General features: G+C 33.1%; 1 protein-coding gene across 1 annotated transcript; it reads right to left on the minus strand.

The window, feature by feature from the left end:
• Positions 1–1,001: 1,001 nt before the first annotated feature.
• LOC107907536 (uncharacterized) lies at positions 1,002–4,658 on the minus strand. The gene is made up of 5 exons (XM_016834958.2): positions 4,070–4,658; positions 3,436–3,586; positions 2,555–2,760; positions 1,604–1,777; positions 1,002–1,430 (listed from the first exon to the last, which is right to left on the minus strand). Exons 1-5 carry the CDS (start codon positions 4,250–4,252, stop codon positions 1,344–1,346), a joined length of 801 nt encoding a protein of 266 aa, XP_016690447.1. The 5' UTR covers positions 4,253–4,658; the 3' UTR covers positions 1,002–1,343.
• Between the last annotated feature and the right edge of the window lie 10,067 nt (positions 4,659–14,725).

Here is a 14,725-nt window from a genome sequence, read left to right on the forward strand (position 1 = left end):
CCTGTAATAATTGAGTTGTCTATCGAAAAAATCGCATAAACCTGTGAAATTGAAAGGACCAAATTGAATTAGTTGGTTTCGTCGGTTTAAACCGATCAATGCTCTCCCCTACATGTGGCGAACCAAATGTCATTATATTGTTGTTTCATCAATCACGTCAACACTTAACAGTAAAAATGGATGAAATTTATAATAAAATTACTAATTTACTCTTTAATTTAAAGTACAAAAATTAATATACTCATTTTTTAAATAAAAATAATAAAATATAATCTGACTTTTAACACAAACCACTTTCACTGATACAATGCCGAAACAAGCTAATTAGTGGAAAATAAGGATATTATTATTGCGTGTGTTTTGTACAATGATGGTGTCTTCTCCCTATAACCAATTCACCATCCCCTTGGAAATCTATGTAAAATCCAAAAATTAACTATACAAGATTTACAATTTTGTCAGCCTTCAAAAAAAAGAACCTTTTTGTTTGATATAAAGTAAAAACGTTCTTGTCTATTAACAGGAGATGAAATGGGTTAATAGCTTTTTTAATCAATTATCACAAATTTGAAAGCTACAATGGAAATCGGGGCCTTTCAATTTTATGTATATTCAATTTGGACATAAGATGAAAAGTTTAGTTGAAAGGAAAAAAAATGTCCTTAAATGATACGACATCCTTTTAACTTTATTTTGTTTTTCACCGAATTAATCAAGTGATGCAAAAATTGTTTATAGAGTATATTTTTATTTTTTTATAGGTTTTAATCATATCTGTTTTTTTTTTCTTTTACATATGTTTAGAATTATTCATAGCCCCTAACCAACCCATAAATAGGAAGATAATGCGCTTCAGCACACTCGAATCCAGTCGTCCTACATTGTTGCATGCCAATCAAGCTAAGATTTAATCGACCACAAAGAGAGGAAAATTACTCCCAAAATAAATTGCACAAGGAAGGAACCATTATTGTGGCTCAATAGCATGGTCAATAGTAATATAGAAAGAAAATGTAGACTTCTAAGTATTTCCATTTGCTCTATAGGTTATATGGAGCCTACCAACATTATTTTTACTATCAAATTTCCAGTTCAAGTAAATAATCGGAAAGACAAACTACCATGCATGTCTTTCGTTAAAATAATAAAGGCTTGATCTTTTGACTGGAGCCTATTTGTTTGTAAAATGAGAAAGAAAATATACATCACCCGGTGGCAGCATACCTGTTGATGCACATTAAGATAATAGCTATTGGCAGCTTAATATTGTTAGCAAAGCTTTTGCCAGGATTCGAGGACTGAGTTGCACACAAATCATCTGCAAAAACCATATCCAAGAACTTCTAGAAAACATCGGGGTTGAAACGGCCCGGGATAGAGCTACTTTGCTGAGTTTGCTTCAAGTGCATTGTCAATGCATAGTTGTTTACCTGTTGGGGCGTCAAATGATCAAACAACTTTCATCAGATTCCGGAACAATTAAAGCCGTAAACTTTGTCATAATGAGATGTGAGTAGACACATGGATAATATATGCATATGAATACTCTCTGCAGGTGTTCCAACTTCCTGTGTGAATCAAAAGTTGAGTTCATGAGACTAACCTCAAGGGTTCTCAACTGCTCTTGATACTGAGATGCTAGTTGCTTCAGATGCTGCAACTCCTGACTCTGATTTTCGTACTCCTTCTGACGCTCATGCTGAACGGCAACAGCTCGTTTCAGAATAGTATTTTCCTGAATGAGTGCTTCCAGTTGTTCTTTTAGCATCTTATTTTCCTATAACAACCAAATACCAATTTCAGTATCCTCAAACAACTTTTTTTTTTTTCATTTTCCTAGTAAATTCATCATTGGTCATTAAACTTTGACCAAAATCCCATTACCCATCCTCTAAAATAATTGAAGATATAGTTAAGATGAGAAATACAATTTCCTATCTCTATAGATCTTTAGTTAATTATACGAGATCTAGCCCCAATATATGATTTCATTCATCAAATAAAATAGAAAAAAATATGCAGCTACCAAGTAAGAGACCACAACAGTTCATGTTAGCAACATATAACCATCACCTGCAATATCCACTGTTTTCTTTTTCTTTTTTCTTTTTTTTGAAAATTTTGATTTGATTTTTGGCTCAGTTATTGCGAGTGATTTTTTGCTTCTTGTACTTTGAAAGTCTGAATTGTGTTTTTGGAGGTGGAGTTGATTGGTCTTGGGGGGTGTTGGTTTTGATTGGTCTGCGGTGACAAAAGGTTTAGAGTTTAGAACAAGGCCTTCTATTTTGTTTGTCTCAAAAATGCTGATTACAGCCATGGCATTTTTTCGTTAATTTTTAGGATCAAACATGTCAGGGTCAAGAAATTGGTACAGTTAACAAAGTTCAAGACCTTATTGATACAAATTAAAGTTTTGTGACCTAAATGAGATTTTTGTCAAACTTTAGTTACCAAAAGTAAAATTTTCTCCTCTTTTTTCCCATTGAAGTATGGTGTGTAGCAGGGATCAGAGAGGAGATAACTAGTAGCAACTTTAACAGTCATGAGAAACAACCTGGTGGAAATTTTGGGCCACCTTTGCTCCAGCTCGTGCACAAATGGATTTCTCCAAAACCTCCAGTGCTCTCGAAGCACGTGCTCTGGCATCATCAATGTTAGAAGCATTTAACATTTCCCTAACAAAAAGCTCCACCCAATCTGAACCATCCATAGCTTCGGGAGCTGTCGGTTCCTTAGCCACATCTCCATTGGCTGCTACACCTACAACAGAACAATGCTCTTCTCACTAAGCAACTATTGATGCAAAAAGACTAAAAGCCAATTCAGTAAAGTATATAAGTCATAATTCTAGTTTTCATGGCGGTTCATCCAAATAAACTCTAGGCTAGCCAAATAGCATAAAAGGTAAATGCAAGAACATAAGCTGTAACTTCAATAGTAATATATTCACACATCAAATTGCTAAGAAAGTTTTACATATTGCACGGTAAATGTGTGCTAGTTTCTGGTTTCCAAAATTTGTTTAGTTGATTTGAGAAAAGGAAAGGGGCACAGGAGGGACAGCTGGTCATAAACAACTCTAAGCCTTGGAGTTTCTTGGTGAATCATACAATACTAATTACCCATTCTTAAGTTCAGACATTGTAGCAACACTCACATATACACCACCAAAAGCGAACTACTTATTCAAACATGTTACATGGATCAAAGAACAAGCTTTCAGGTTATCATTTCAATACCAATATTCCATTGTCTTCAATTATTCCTGAAAACAAGTACTACCACAAACCTTCTTTGCTATATAATCTCAGGAACTGAATCCAAGGAGAGATGCAGAGCCTAGTTAAAAATCTTGGTCAATCCAAAAGCCACAAAATTGTCAGGGATATCAATCTCGAGTTATCAAAATTGAATCAAAAGGATTTTCATTCATACCTTGAGCTTGAAGTTCTTTTAATTCCACACCAGTTTTATCGTCAGCGGCAATTGCTGCATTTCTATCAGCAGATCCTAAACGAAGTTCATTCAAACGTCTAATAGCTGAATCCAAATCGTCTCCGCATTCTTCAAGTACTCTCTCGAGAACCTAAATCATATTATTTCATTAAACTATTACGACAAAAAGATCTTATCTCAGATACCAAAAAAAAAAGATTCTCAGGTCAGTTGAATTTACATATTACGACAAAAAGATCTTATTTCAGATGCCAAAAAAAAATGATTCTCAAGTCAGTTTAATTTACATGATATAATTCAAGCTTTTATGCATAGGCTGTCACTTTACAATTTATAATATGGAATTTGTTCTTAGAACCTGGAATTGTGTTAATTACAGAAAAAAAGGGTAAATCTCAAGTTTTAATTGGAATTCCAATTCTAACTCCAAATTCTTTTACCATAAAATTCCGATTCGAAATTCCATTCTAGTGACAGAAAGCAACTAAATATTAGAATAAAAAACATAACAAGAAAATTGAATAATAATTTCCATTTCATATTCTTTTCCAGATATTAAAAATTAAACAGAATAACAATTTTTTTTGGTAAAAAAAAACATCGAAAATCTTACCTGTTTATCCATTTCAGGGAAAATAGCAATCAATTGATCGGTCAAAAACAAAGGAGGCGGCGAAGAAGGGGAGAAGGAAGAAGAAGAAGCAAAACGAGAAGAACAACGGATTCTCTTAGCAACGGGAGGTGGCGCACTCAATTCCTCAAAGAAAGATCTCTTCCCTGAAACTATGGCAGACATGTTTCAGCCAAATTGCCTGCTCTCACGGCCTTTTCTTTTCTTTTTTATCCCAAATCCGTCCTTTCCCTTTTAAATTATATTTTCTAAATCCAGTTTCAAAATCTCCGATCCGATCGATCTCGATTTCTCTAAAAAAAACGCAAAAGGGCTTCAGAAAATTAGGATTCGCTTACTCTCTATCGTTAGCAATTTGATAGAGAGGAATTCTTCTTGTTGTTGTAGCATTTGAGGAAATCAAAGAAATTTGACTTTTGCTATATTCTTTTTTTTTTCTTTTAATTTTGTTATCGTTTATTATCATGGTTGGGATGAAGACGAGGAGGCAGGTAGCAGCATCAACCTGCCAGAAAATTTAATAAAAAGATTATTTTAATTGGATGGAATTCGATGGGGAAACGATGATCGGGTAACACCGAGGATTGGATAACTCGCCACTTAAAATTAGACACGTCAGGTGTCATTTGAAACGTGTTCTTCTATGATTGGGTTTAGACATGGTTAGGAGAGGTTATAACTTATTACTGGAAGCATCTTATTAGGTTTAGACATCGTATTCTTCCTTTCATAGTTATGGGTTGGGTTTTATGAGTTGACTGCACTATGCATCTCTAAATTAACTTTTATTTTAATTGGTTTTTAAATTTTAAAATAGATTGAGGACCAGAGTCCAGAAATATTTAGTACAATTAACTCGGTTTTTATTTATTCATTATTCTTCTCCTCATTTGTTGGGTTTTTATTAAATATAAATAATTTAATAATAAACAGGAAATTGAATTATGATGATTTGAATTAAGAAAAAATAAATAACAAATTCTTATATAACCTCCTATTTATATGTATTCTATAAAATAAATTAGTAAATACTTTATTTTCTATATTTTATAATGATGGCAGCGAGGGACCATGCTTTTATCAAAAAATAAAAATAAAGGGAACCATGGTACACAATTGGCTCAGCTCTTGTAATATTTTAGGGCCCAGGAAAAAAACCGATTTAATAGAGAAATCGAGTCCGCATTTTAATTCGGTTGTATTAGATGAGGTCATTGAATTGTATCAATTCGGTTTAATTTTGTTTTATTTTATTTGACGTCAAAAAGAAAAAATTTAATTTCAAAGACAATTTTATCTAAATAAACTTCAAAATTTCAAGGCCAAAAAATAATATGAAAATTCAAACTGAACCGATTTAATACAGTTTGATAATAGTTGATTTCTTATATCCATTATTTCAGTCAGTTCATAAAAAAATTCAGATTAAGAACCCAAAAAAACTAAATCAACCAAACCCATCTCCACCTAACTATTTATTTGTCAGTAAAAGAGGAAAAGATGAAAAGGAGTTTTATTATTGAAACTTTAGTTTTAATATGTAAATGTAAAGTTGAATGTTTTATGGTTCAGTCTGCTTTAGCTAAACTTGTGAAAAGCGACAAAGTTGATTAATGAATTGCGCTCTTTTCCGTAAAAAGATAGATATATTGGGGTTGGGCCCTGGAAGATGATGCCCAAAATCTAGTAATCTTTCAGGTTAAATCCCTAAATGGCTAAACCCAGTTTTGAAAAACTGTATTTGGATATTATCACAATATAAACTTGGTACAAGTACTATAAAGACCCTTATAATAAAAATTAAATTGCATTTTATTTTTTATTCAAAAAGGAGTAAGTAGTTTTTGTACGTAAAGGGTTTAATTTACCTATTTTTTAAATAGAAAAGACAAAATATAATCTGACTAATAGTATAAGGACCTCCATGATAAAAAAATTTCGTATTAGTATTAAAGAGTTTTAAGAGAAAAAGGGTTCTATAAGTATCAATATAGAGGGTATAAAAAAGATTTCCACATAAAAAAAATGGCCTGAGTTTATTTTAGAACCTCTATTAACGCTATTGAAGTTCTATTTTTTTCTCATATAGCAACTATATGATAGAGCAACTTTAAAGCTCCAAAAGTAGGATATCTTGTTTGCCCAATATGATGAGGTTGAGTGGGCTAAAACTGGTGAGCCTAGATTATTGGTGGTGGGGATCCAAAGCTTGGTTAGTGGGGGCAATGGGGTACCCCTTCTTTCCAACAAGGGACCTTCCCAAATTTGCTTTTCACTCACCCAATGTGTCTTTCTTTGAATACCATTTTGATTCTTATTGTTTATCCATGAAATGACCTCTCACCAAAACTCCCCCCACTCTTCCTATCCAATTATAAACCCAAACCCAAACCCAAAAACATTTCCTCGTATATGAAATCACCAATACATATATTTTGAAATTTTAATATAACTTTTTTTTACTGATTTTTTAAATATTTAACTTATAAATTAAGTCTTAGTTAACCTCAATGGCCCAAACCCCTTTTTAATAGATTCTCCTCTTTTCGTATAGAAACATATTCAATGTCGGTTGATCTAAAATTTGTGTAATCACAATATTAATAACATCTTCACCTTAATAAGATATTGATTGAACTGATAAGATTAAAGAATTTTTATATCTCTTTGAGTATTGTCATACGTGGATTGTTTTCTAAATTTATTGTGGGTTTAAGTTCTATAATATATGGGTTTTATCTAAATTTATTTTAATTTAATATTCTAATTTTCAGTTTGGTTCTAGCTTTGTACTAATTTGATTTTTAATTAAGTGTGAACTCAAAATTTTTTTAGTGAGAGACGAAATTTAATGGTAATTTTTTGAGAGATTAAAATATAAGTTTATCATGTATTGATTTATAATTTCACATTTTGAAGGGAGTAATCGATTTATTTTTATTTTAAGAGATAAAAGCATAATTTTATCATATATTAATTTATAAAGGAAAATATTCATTTTCTAAGTCCAAGCATTCAATTAAAAAAGGTTGGGATTTTATTTTTGGTGGAATAAAATTGGGAATTGGATGATTATAAAGCAGAAAACATATAAATTGGGAGGGTTGATGGCCTACCTTCCATATATTTCCAAGTGTTAATTTGGAAATCTTTGCTTGTTTTGCATTTCAAGCTCAATATTATGATTGGAACGGAAAAAATAAGGCTCTTTATTTGGTTTATAATTTTCTTAATCCTCCAAATTAATCATCTCTCTGGCATGCGTTAGTTTCTTAATATGTTAATGTAATAATGTTTAACAACTCCAAAAAAAAAAAAACATTATTCACAAGAAAATGGTAATTTTTTTTTAAAGTAAGAAAATGATTTTTTTTAGGTAAGATAATGATAATTTTAGATATGATATAATCAGTTTTTCAAAATTAATGTACTATGAATTATTAACATTTTGGCCAAGATATATAATGTGGATTATTTAGAAAAGCAACTGCAAAGCTTGGATTAAATTAAAAGAAAGAAAAACTTTGGTTAATTATAAACATTAGGTAGTTATATAATTTGAATATGACACGTAAAAATTGTATTACAATTTTTGTAACTTTAAAAAAAATACAAACATATAAATATAATATAAAGTTTATATACAAACCGTGAACTAAAAATAAATATAATAATTATTTAAAAAAGAAATTAACATTGCCACCACTACACCAAAACAGGCTTTTAGCGGCGCTTTTTTAGGAAGCGCCGCAGAAACTTTTAGCGGCGCTTTAATAAGCGCCGCAACAGAAGCCGCTAAAGATTGCGCCGCTAAAGACCCTGGTCTATAGCGGCGCTTATATCACAAACGCCGCTGAAGAGTAAGAGCTTTACCGGCGCTTTAGTAGAAGCGCCGCTGAAGAGTAATACCTTTAGCGGCGTTTTTGGTATAAGCACTGCTATAGACTAGGGTCTTTAGCGACGTTTTTGGTAAAAGCGCCGCTATAGATCAGGGTCTTTAGTGGCGTTTGTGACCAAAACGCCGCTAAAGACTAACACCTTTAGTGGCGTTTTTTTAAAAACGCCACTAAATTTGGCAGATTTGTAAAATAAATTTTTATATATTTTCAGCCCTCCTGTAAAAAAACAAATCAGAAGAAATCATATCTAAACCAGCCAAAAGTAATAAATCTATATATTAAACAAATAATATAATAAATACAAATAAATATTATAAAATTCGTATTATTCGTACAAAAATGTTAAAAGTTAAAATGATAATTCAAAGTAAAAATTGAAGTATATTTACACGATAGTCTAAGACGGCGGCAGTTGCGACTGCTGAAACATCTTCATCATACTCTGGAGCTGCTGCTAGAGTTCATCGAACTTTTGACGCTGCTCTGCTTCCCTCGCTTCAGCCTCTACTTCCCTCGCTTTAGCCTCTGCTTCCCTCTTAGCAGCCTGTTCGCTGCTGCATCTGCTTTAAGTTGTAGCTGGAGTTCTTCAGCTCGACTCCCCGAAGGCATATATTGTTGCGATCTAGATCCAAAATATTGGGATGGGTTAACAAAAGATCCTTGAAATCGAACCCGACCATACCTTTCAGGACCCAAAACTTCAGTGATAATCCGGTTATCAATGTCGTCAATATGAACAGAACTATCACTGGAAGCAATCGCTTCGTACTCTGCCTTTTTATCCTTCAATTTTTCCTAAAAAACAAATCACATAGTTAGGAACGCAATATATATTAAAAAACCGAATGCAACATAACTTAACAATATTTGCATTACAATAAATGAAATAAATAATTAGAAAGTAAACACTATAAATAATTAAAACAAGTGAAATTGTATTAAGCAAACGTACCATAATTTCTGCAGCTTCAAGAGTCATAGGGTTACCATCTTTCTTCCTATGTGTAATGTCAAAAAGTTGAAGTCGTCCAACTTTTTGACCGGACGACAGTTCCTACAATACAATAGTAAAAATATTAATTGATAGAAAGTATTAAATATCTGCCAATATTAAAAATTCAAAATACCTCTGCATGAGCTACACACGCAAAACTTTTCGACCCAGCTGTGTGAGTGAATTTTTGTTGCTGCCTACTTTGTTTTCCAACTTTTTCACGATCCTACATTATGAAATTATTAGTACATTAATTAGGAAATACTATACACCAAAATAATTACAAAACTTTATAAGTTACACATACCTCTCCTTTCTTCGAAGTCCAAAATCTAACGACCTCTTCCCACTGGTACCTCAGCATTCCCGGTGGGACATTTTGTAATCTCTCGTCGAGTGTTGTTTTTGTCTTAAAATATTCTTTCTTTAAAGTGCTCTTATGGTCTCTCCATCTTTTTCCCAATGCCTTCTTTACATAAGCATCGGAGACCTTTAGAGCAAATCTCGCCTACAAAAAACACAATTTAAGAAAGTAATTGTAAATTAAACTTAAACCCAAGTATTATAAATGACATACACGTTTTGTTACCTTAATGTTATCGAGAGATTGGTTCTTGTTACTCTCGGACACTTTATGCCATGACTCAAAGTTAATTGGCAACATATTTGCATTCCGTGCTAGAATGCCCATGTATCTTGCTAAAAGGCGGGCTTCTGATCCAACAGGCTGACCAAAGCTATTACTGGATACTTGGACACGCTCGACTGGATCTAGGTCGGATAAATCGCTCAGTACTGTACGTCCGCGAACTCTCCGAGTCCCACCAGTTTCATCTGAAAAATAAAAGTATTGTAATATACAAAATTTAAAAAAAACAAAGAAGAAGTCAACACACATGTAAATTAAATGTTAAATTACTTTGATCTTCTATAGGTTCCTCAGGTGTAACCGGAACATTCGAAGATCCAACAGCAGTCTGTTGTTCAGTGCTGTTTGTTTCCGCCGAGTTTAGAGTACCTTGAACAATGCGGTGCGATCGCACTTTTCTTCTAGGCATTTTATCTGCAATACAAATAAATTAGTTGAAAACATAGTATACAATTACAACAATAATATCACATATAAAATAGTTGAAATATCATCATTCGTAAATATATACATACATAATCGTAAAAGCTTACTACATTATAATTCGTAAATATCTTCATCCGTATCCTGGCGGACCCATCCAAATTGTGTACTAGTACTAGGGATGTTTTCGTTTAAGTTCTGTTCTGGAAATGGTAAAGTTTGTGTTCTGTCGTCAATGTCATCTCTACTTCCACTGCCCATGTCAAACAAGTCTCTAGGGATGTTACGGAGTACAACGTACCAACCCTCATCAGTTGGATCTTTTGAGTAAAAAACTTGTTTGACTTGAGAAGGAAATACATGCGGCTCATCAATCAATTGTTGTCCTGTGTGAATCAATCGAGCGAAGTTTACCATTGTGAAACCAAACTGATCTTGCTTGATTCCACGTGCAGTATTAACATCTGCCCAATCACCTCGAAATAAGACAACTTTCCATTTGCCGCAGTAATCCAACTCAATTATGTCAGTAAGAAGTCCAAAATATTCCACATTTCCCTCCACAGGATTATTGTCCCTAGCACTAGCATAACTTGTAATTGAGGAATTAACAACTATTCCACAATTTTGCGTTCTCCTCAATCTCTCGCGATATTTTGTATGAAATCTGAATCCGTTTATGAGGAACGCACTATATCTTTTAACCACCCGATTTGGACCTTGGGAAAGCCATTTAACTTCGTCGGTGACGTTCTTCCCACTCCAAACCTATTGAATGGAAAGTAAACTGAGTAATTAAAAATGTTTTGAACAAATATTATTATTTGTCGGTGAAAGCTCCAATTACATACCATTTGGCTTAACCATTCATGAAAAGATTTTGTAAACAACTTATTGATATCTCGATGTTGTGTTCTTCGGGAGCGCGAACGAGATCTCAATATTTGTTTGTACTCACTATGTTAAAAAAATGTTCAGTTTGTTAGACTATAAACAATTTTTAAATGATGAATATTTATCAAATTTCTATAACTTACTTGCGTAAAGGTTCCATTGATTCGTGGTGAAACAGAACATATCGATGTGCTTGTACCCACGATAAATCATCTAATTCTGCAATTTTAACTTTACCGATTGGTTCTCCAAAACTTTGGAACAAATAATTGTCGGCAAAGTTATGATCCGTGAGTCCAGCATTTCTATTAGGTCTGTTCAACCGTGTTTCAACATCTTCCAAATATCTTGAACAGAAGGTCATACATTCCTCTGCCAAGTAGCCTTCAGCAATCGATCCTTCTGGATAACGCTTGTTGCGGCAATAAGACTTTAATTTGGACAGGAACCTAAACACGATATACAACATTATCAAAAGTTGTAACTAAAGTCATAGGTGAACAAAGGAAAATTTTAAAAATTGTAATTAACACCTTTCTATGGGATACATCCATCGATAGAAAACGGGTCTGCCAAGAATTGCTTCACGCGGGAGATGGATTATCAAGTGAACCATAATAGTGAAGAAGGAAGGTGGGAAGATTTTCTCCATGTTGCATAAAGTTAAAGCGGCTCGATCCTGTACCTTCTGAAGTTCTTGAACATCCAAAACTTTTCCACAAATGGCTTTCATTATATTGGATAGTTCAATTATACAAGACGTCACCTTCTTGGAAATACAACATCGTAGAGCAACTGGTAGTAAATCTTGCATCAAGATGTGATAGTCATGTGATTTTAGCGAATATAGTCTTCGATCTTTAACACTAACACATCGAGATATATTTGATGCATACGCATCTGGAACCTTTATATCCTTCAACACCATGCAGAACACTTCTTTCTCTGTCTTCGACATTGAGAAAATAGAAGGCGGCAACCGATATTTACCATTCAGAAGTGAATTCGGATGAAGATCAGGTCGAATTCCCATTTGAACTAAATCAAGTCGACTCTGAAGATTGTCTTTTGATTTTCCGTCTACATTCAAAATTGTACAGACAATGTTCTCGCAGACATTTTTCTCAATATGCATAACATCAAGATTGTGTCGTAAAAGGTGGTGCTCCCGATAAGGCAACTCAAAAAAAATACTTCTTTTCTTCCACAAGTCCGCCTCATTAGGATCATCCTCTTCATCGGAGTTATCATCAGCTTCATCATTTGATCTTCTATTTCTTTGCGTGTTTGCCGGTTGATTCATCTTCCCATAACTGAAATTCATATCTTCCAACATTAACAAGACTTTAGATCCACTTGTCTGCGAAGGAGCTTCTCTGAACTCTTCAGTACCGTCAAATGCCGAACTCTGAAATCTAAATCTATGATTTTCCGGTAACCACCGACGATGCCTCATGTAAGAGACAAAGTGATGAGTGGCTACACTTATCTGATCAAGAAACAAAGTGATAAGTGGCTACACTTATCTGATCAAGAAACAAAGTGATAAGTGGCTATACTTATCTGATCAAGAAACAAAGTGATAAGTGGCTACACTTATCTGATCAAGAAACAAAGTGATAGGTGGCTACACTTATCTGATCAGGGACAAGTGATAAGTGATCATACGTAAGACCATAGTTATACTATGGCAAAGTGAAAGTGAAGTACTCAATTTTCCGTGACCGTTCCGTAATTTGATTAAGGATGGTAAGTGACAAATGGGCCCAAAAGAATTAAAGTAAATGGATAAGTGGTAGTGTATTTATATCAGGACGATGTTGTTATTCAAACTAAAGTGATATTTTCATTGCTAAATTGAGAATTTCATAAATGTGTTATTGAATGGTATAATCAATAAACATTGAGTTAAATGGTAAATACGTATTAGTTTTGAATTTGATGTCATTGAATTGTACGTGAATTAAATGGAAATTGCTAGTGATATGATTTAAATTATGAGCATGAGAAATTGCGAATTGAATGAAATGGAAATGAAGCATTAAATTGCATGAGTATGTATCGGGTCTCGCAGGCCCTAATTATTATGATTATAATATTTTGAGGATATATTGTGAAAAGTTATAGAAACATGTTAATTATTTTGAAAGTTTTAATTTTGATGAAATTTTATAACTCGGTTAAATACGTTTACAAGTGTATGTGTTTTGGTAATGCCTCGTACCCTATTCCGGTGTTGGATACGGGTAAGGGGTGTTACATTTAGTGGTATCAGAGCTACGGTTTAGTCGGTTCTCGGACCAAACGTAGCATATGTGAGCCTAGCTATACATGCCACGTTATTACTCTTGATGATGTGACATCTCCGGGCTCTAACGAAATTGCTTTGTTAAGACAGAGATGATTTTCAATCGAGCTATTTTCGATAATGCTAAAAATGATATTGAGATAAATGAAGTATGCTCACGTTATGTTGGAATTTGGAAAGGTAAGTATAAAAATTTGTGATATGGATGTGTTCATGTATGAAAAGAGATGACTATAAGTTAAAAAAAAAAGTTTATGTTGTGACAAGCTCATCCAAGTATGTTGGTGATTATATAATGCTATGTGCTCAACATATTTGATTAAGTGAATATGATAAGCAAATTTACTTAAATAGATGGAACGTGTGTATGTACATCTGCTTGAATAAGTGAAATTAGTATGTTCATATGATAGAATCTTATGTTTAATTGTTAAATTAAAGATAATAAGATATTTTGTTTTATGTCTAAACCATGAATATTATAATAGTATGAAAAATTGAATTCGAAGTCAAATTGAGTAGAACGCAGGAATGAGTACTTTCGTTCAGTGATATGTGATGAATTGACGGAAAAGACCATGGTTTGACCATGGCAACATGTGAACATGTGATTATGTGATTCCGTGTAAGACCATAGCTGGGCTATGGCATCGGTAAGTGATATGTGTGATATGTGATTCCGTGTAAGACCATAGCTGGGCTATGGCATCGGTAAGTGATATGTGATTTCGTGTAAGACCATAGTTGGGCTATGGCATCGGTATGTGATTTGTGATTACGTGTAAGACCATAGTTGGACTATGGCATCGAGAAAACGAAGTACTCAATTCCGTAAGACGTTCTCTAATTTGGCAAATGTCGGTAAGTAAAATAGAAGCCAAGTATTGGAATTTAATTAGATATTAACGTTGAGCTTGAGTAAGTAAATTCGTTGTGTGAAATTGTGAGTGACAGAAAACATTTGTAATAAATAGATGTGTTAATTTGCTTGGAATGAATTACGTAGTTATGATGGTATTACATTGATGATGAATACAAAATCATATATATATGTATCTATGAGAGCAAGTTGAAAGATTTATGACTTCACCATCACCCCCTTATCAGTATTGTTCTATGACGAAAATTATCTTGATGAGATAGATATGTTTTTCAACTGAGTTAATTCTAATAGTATAGAAATAAATACTAAAATGTTTGAGTGAAAATGTATTGATTATGAGTTGAAACTCATAAAGGTATGGATCAAAGAATAAAACATTTTTTTTATTGATGAATGTTATAATTATACAAGCATATGAGTTATGATATTTGGATTATGATGCTATATAGAAATTTTGATTGTGAATTAGTGATTTGAGTTAGAATTTTGTGTTGAGAACAAAAGTGATTAAAAGCAAATGTTTATTAAATGCTTTGAGAATGTGAACTTAGTAATGAATTGGCTATTTGTGATGGTATGTGTTATGCG

Source organism: Gossypium hirsutum, chromosome D05 (genome assembly GCF_007990345.1).
Source record: "Gossypium hirsutum isolate 1008001.06 chromosome D05, Gossypium_hirsutum_v2.1, whole genome shotgun sequence".
NCBI lineage: Eukaryota > Viridiplantae > Streptophyta > Magnoliopsida > Malvales > Malvaceae > Gossypium > Gossypium hirsutum.

Coding starts and splice junctions, on each gene's coding strand:
- LOC107907536 (XM_016834958.2), bottom strand. CDS start 4,252: ATGTCTGCCATAGTTTCAGGGAAGAGATCTTTCTTTGAGGAATTGAGT. Junction 3,587..4,069: donor TCCCTGAAATGGATAAACAG/GTAAGATTTTCG, acceptor AATATGATTTAG/GTTCTCGAGAGAGTACTTGA. Junction 1,778..2,554: donor TGGCCCAAAATTTCCACCAG/GTTGTTTCTCAT, acceptor TGGTTGTTATAG/GAAAATAAGATGCTAAAAGA.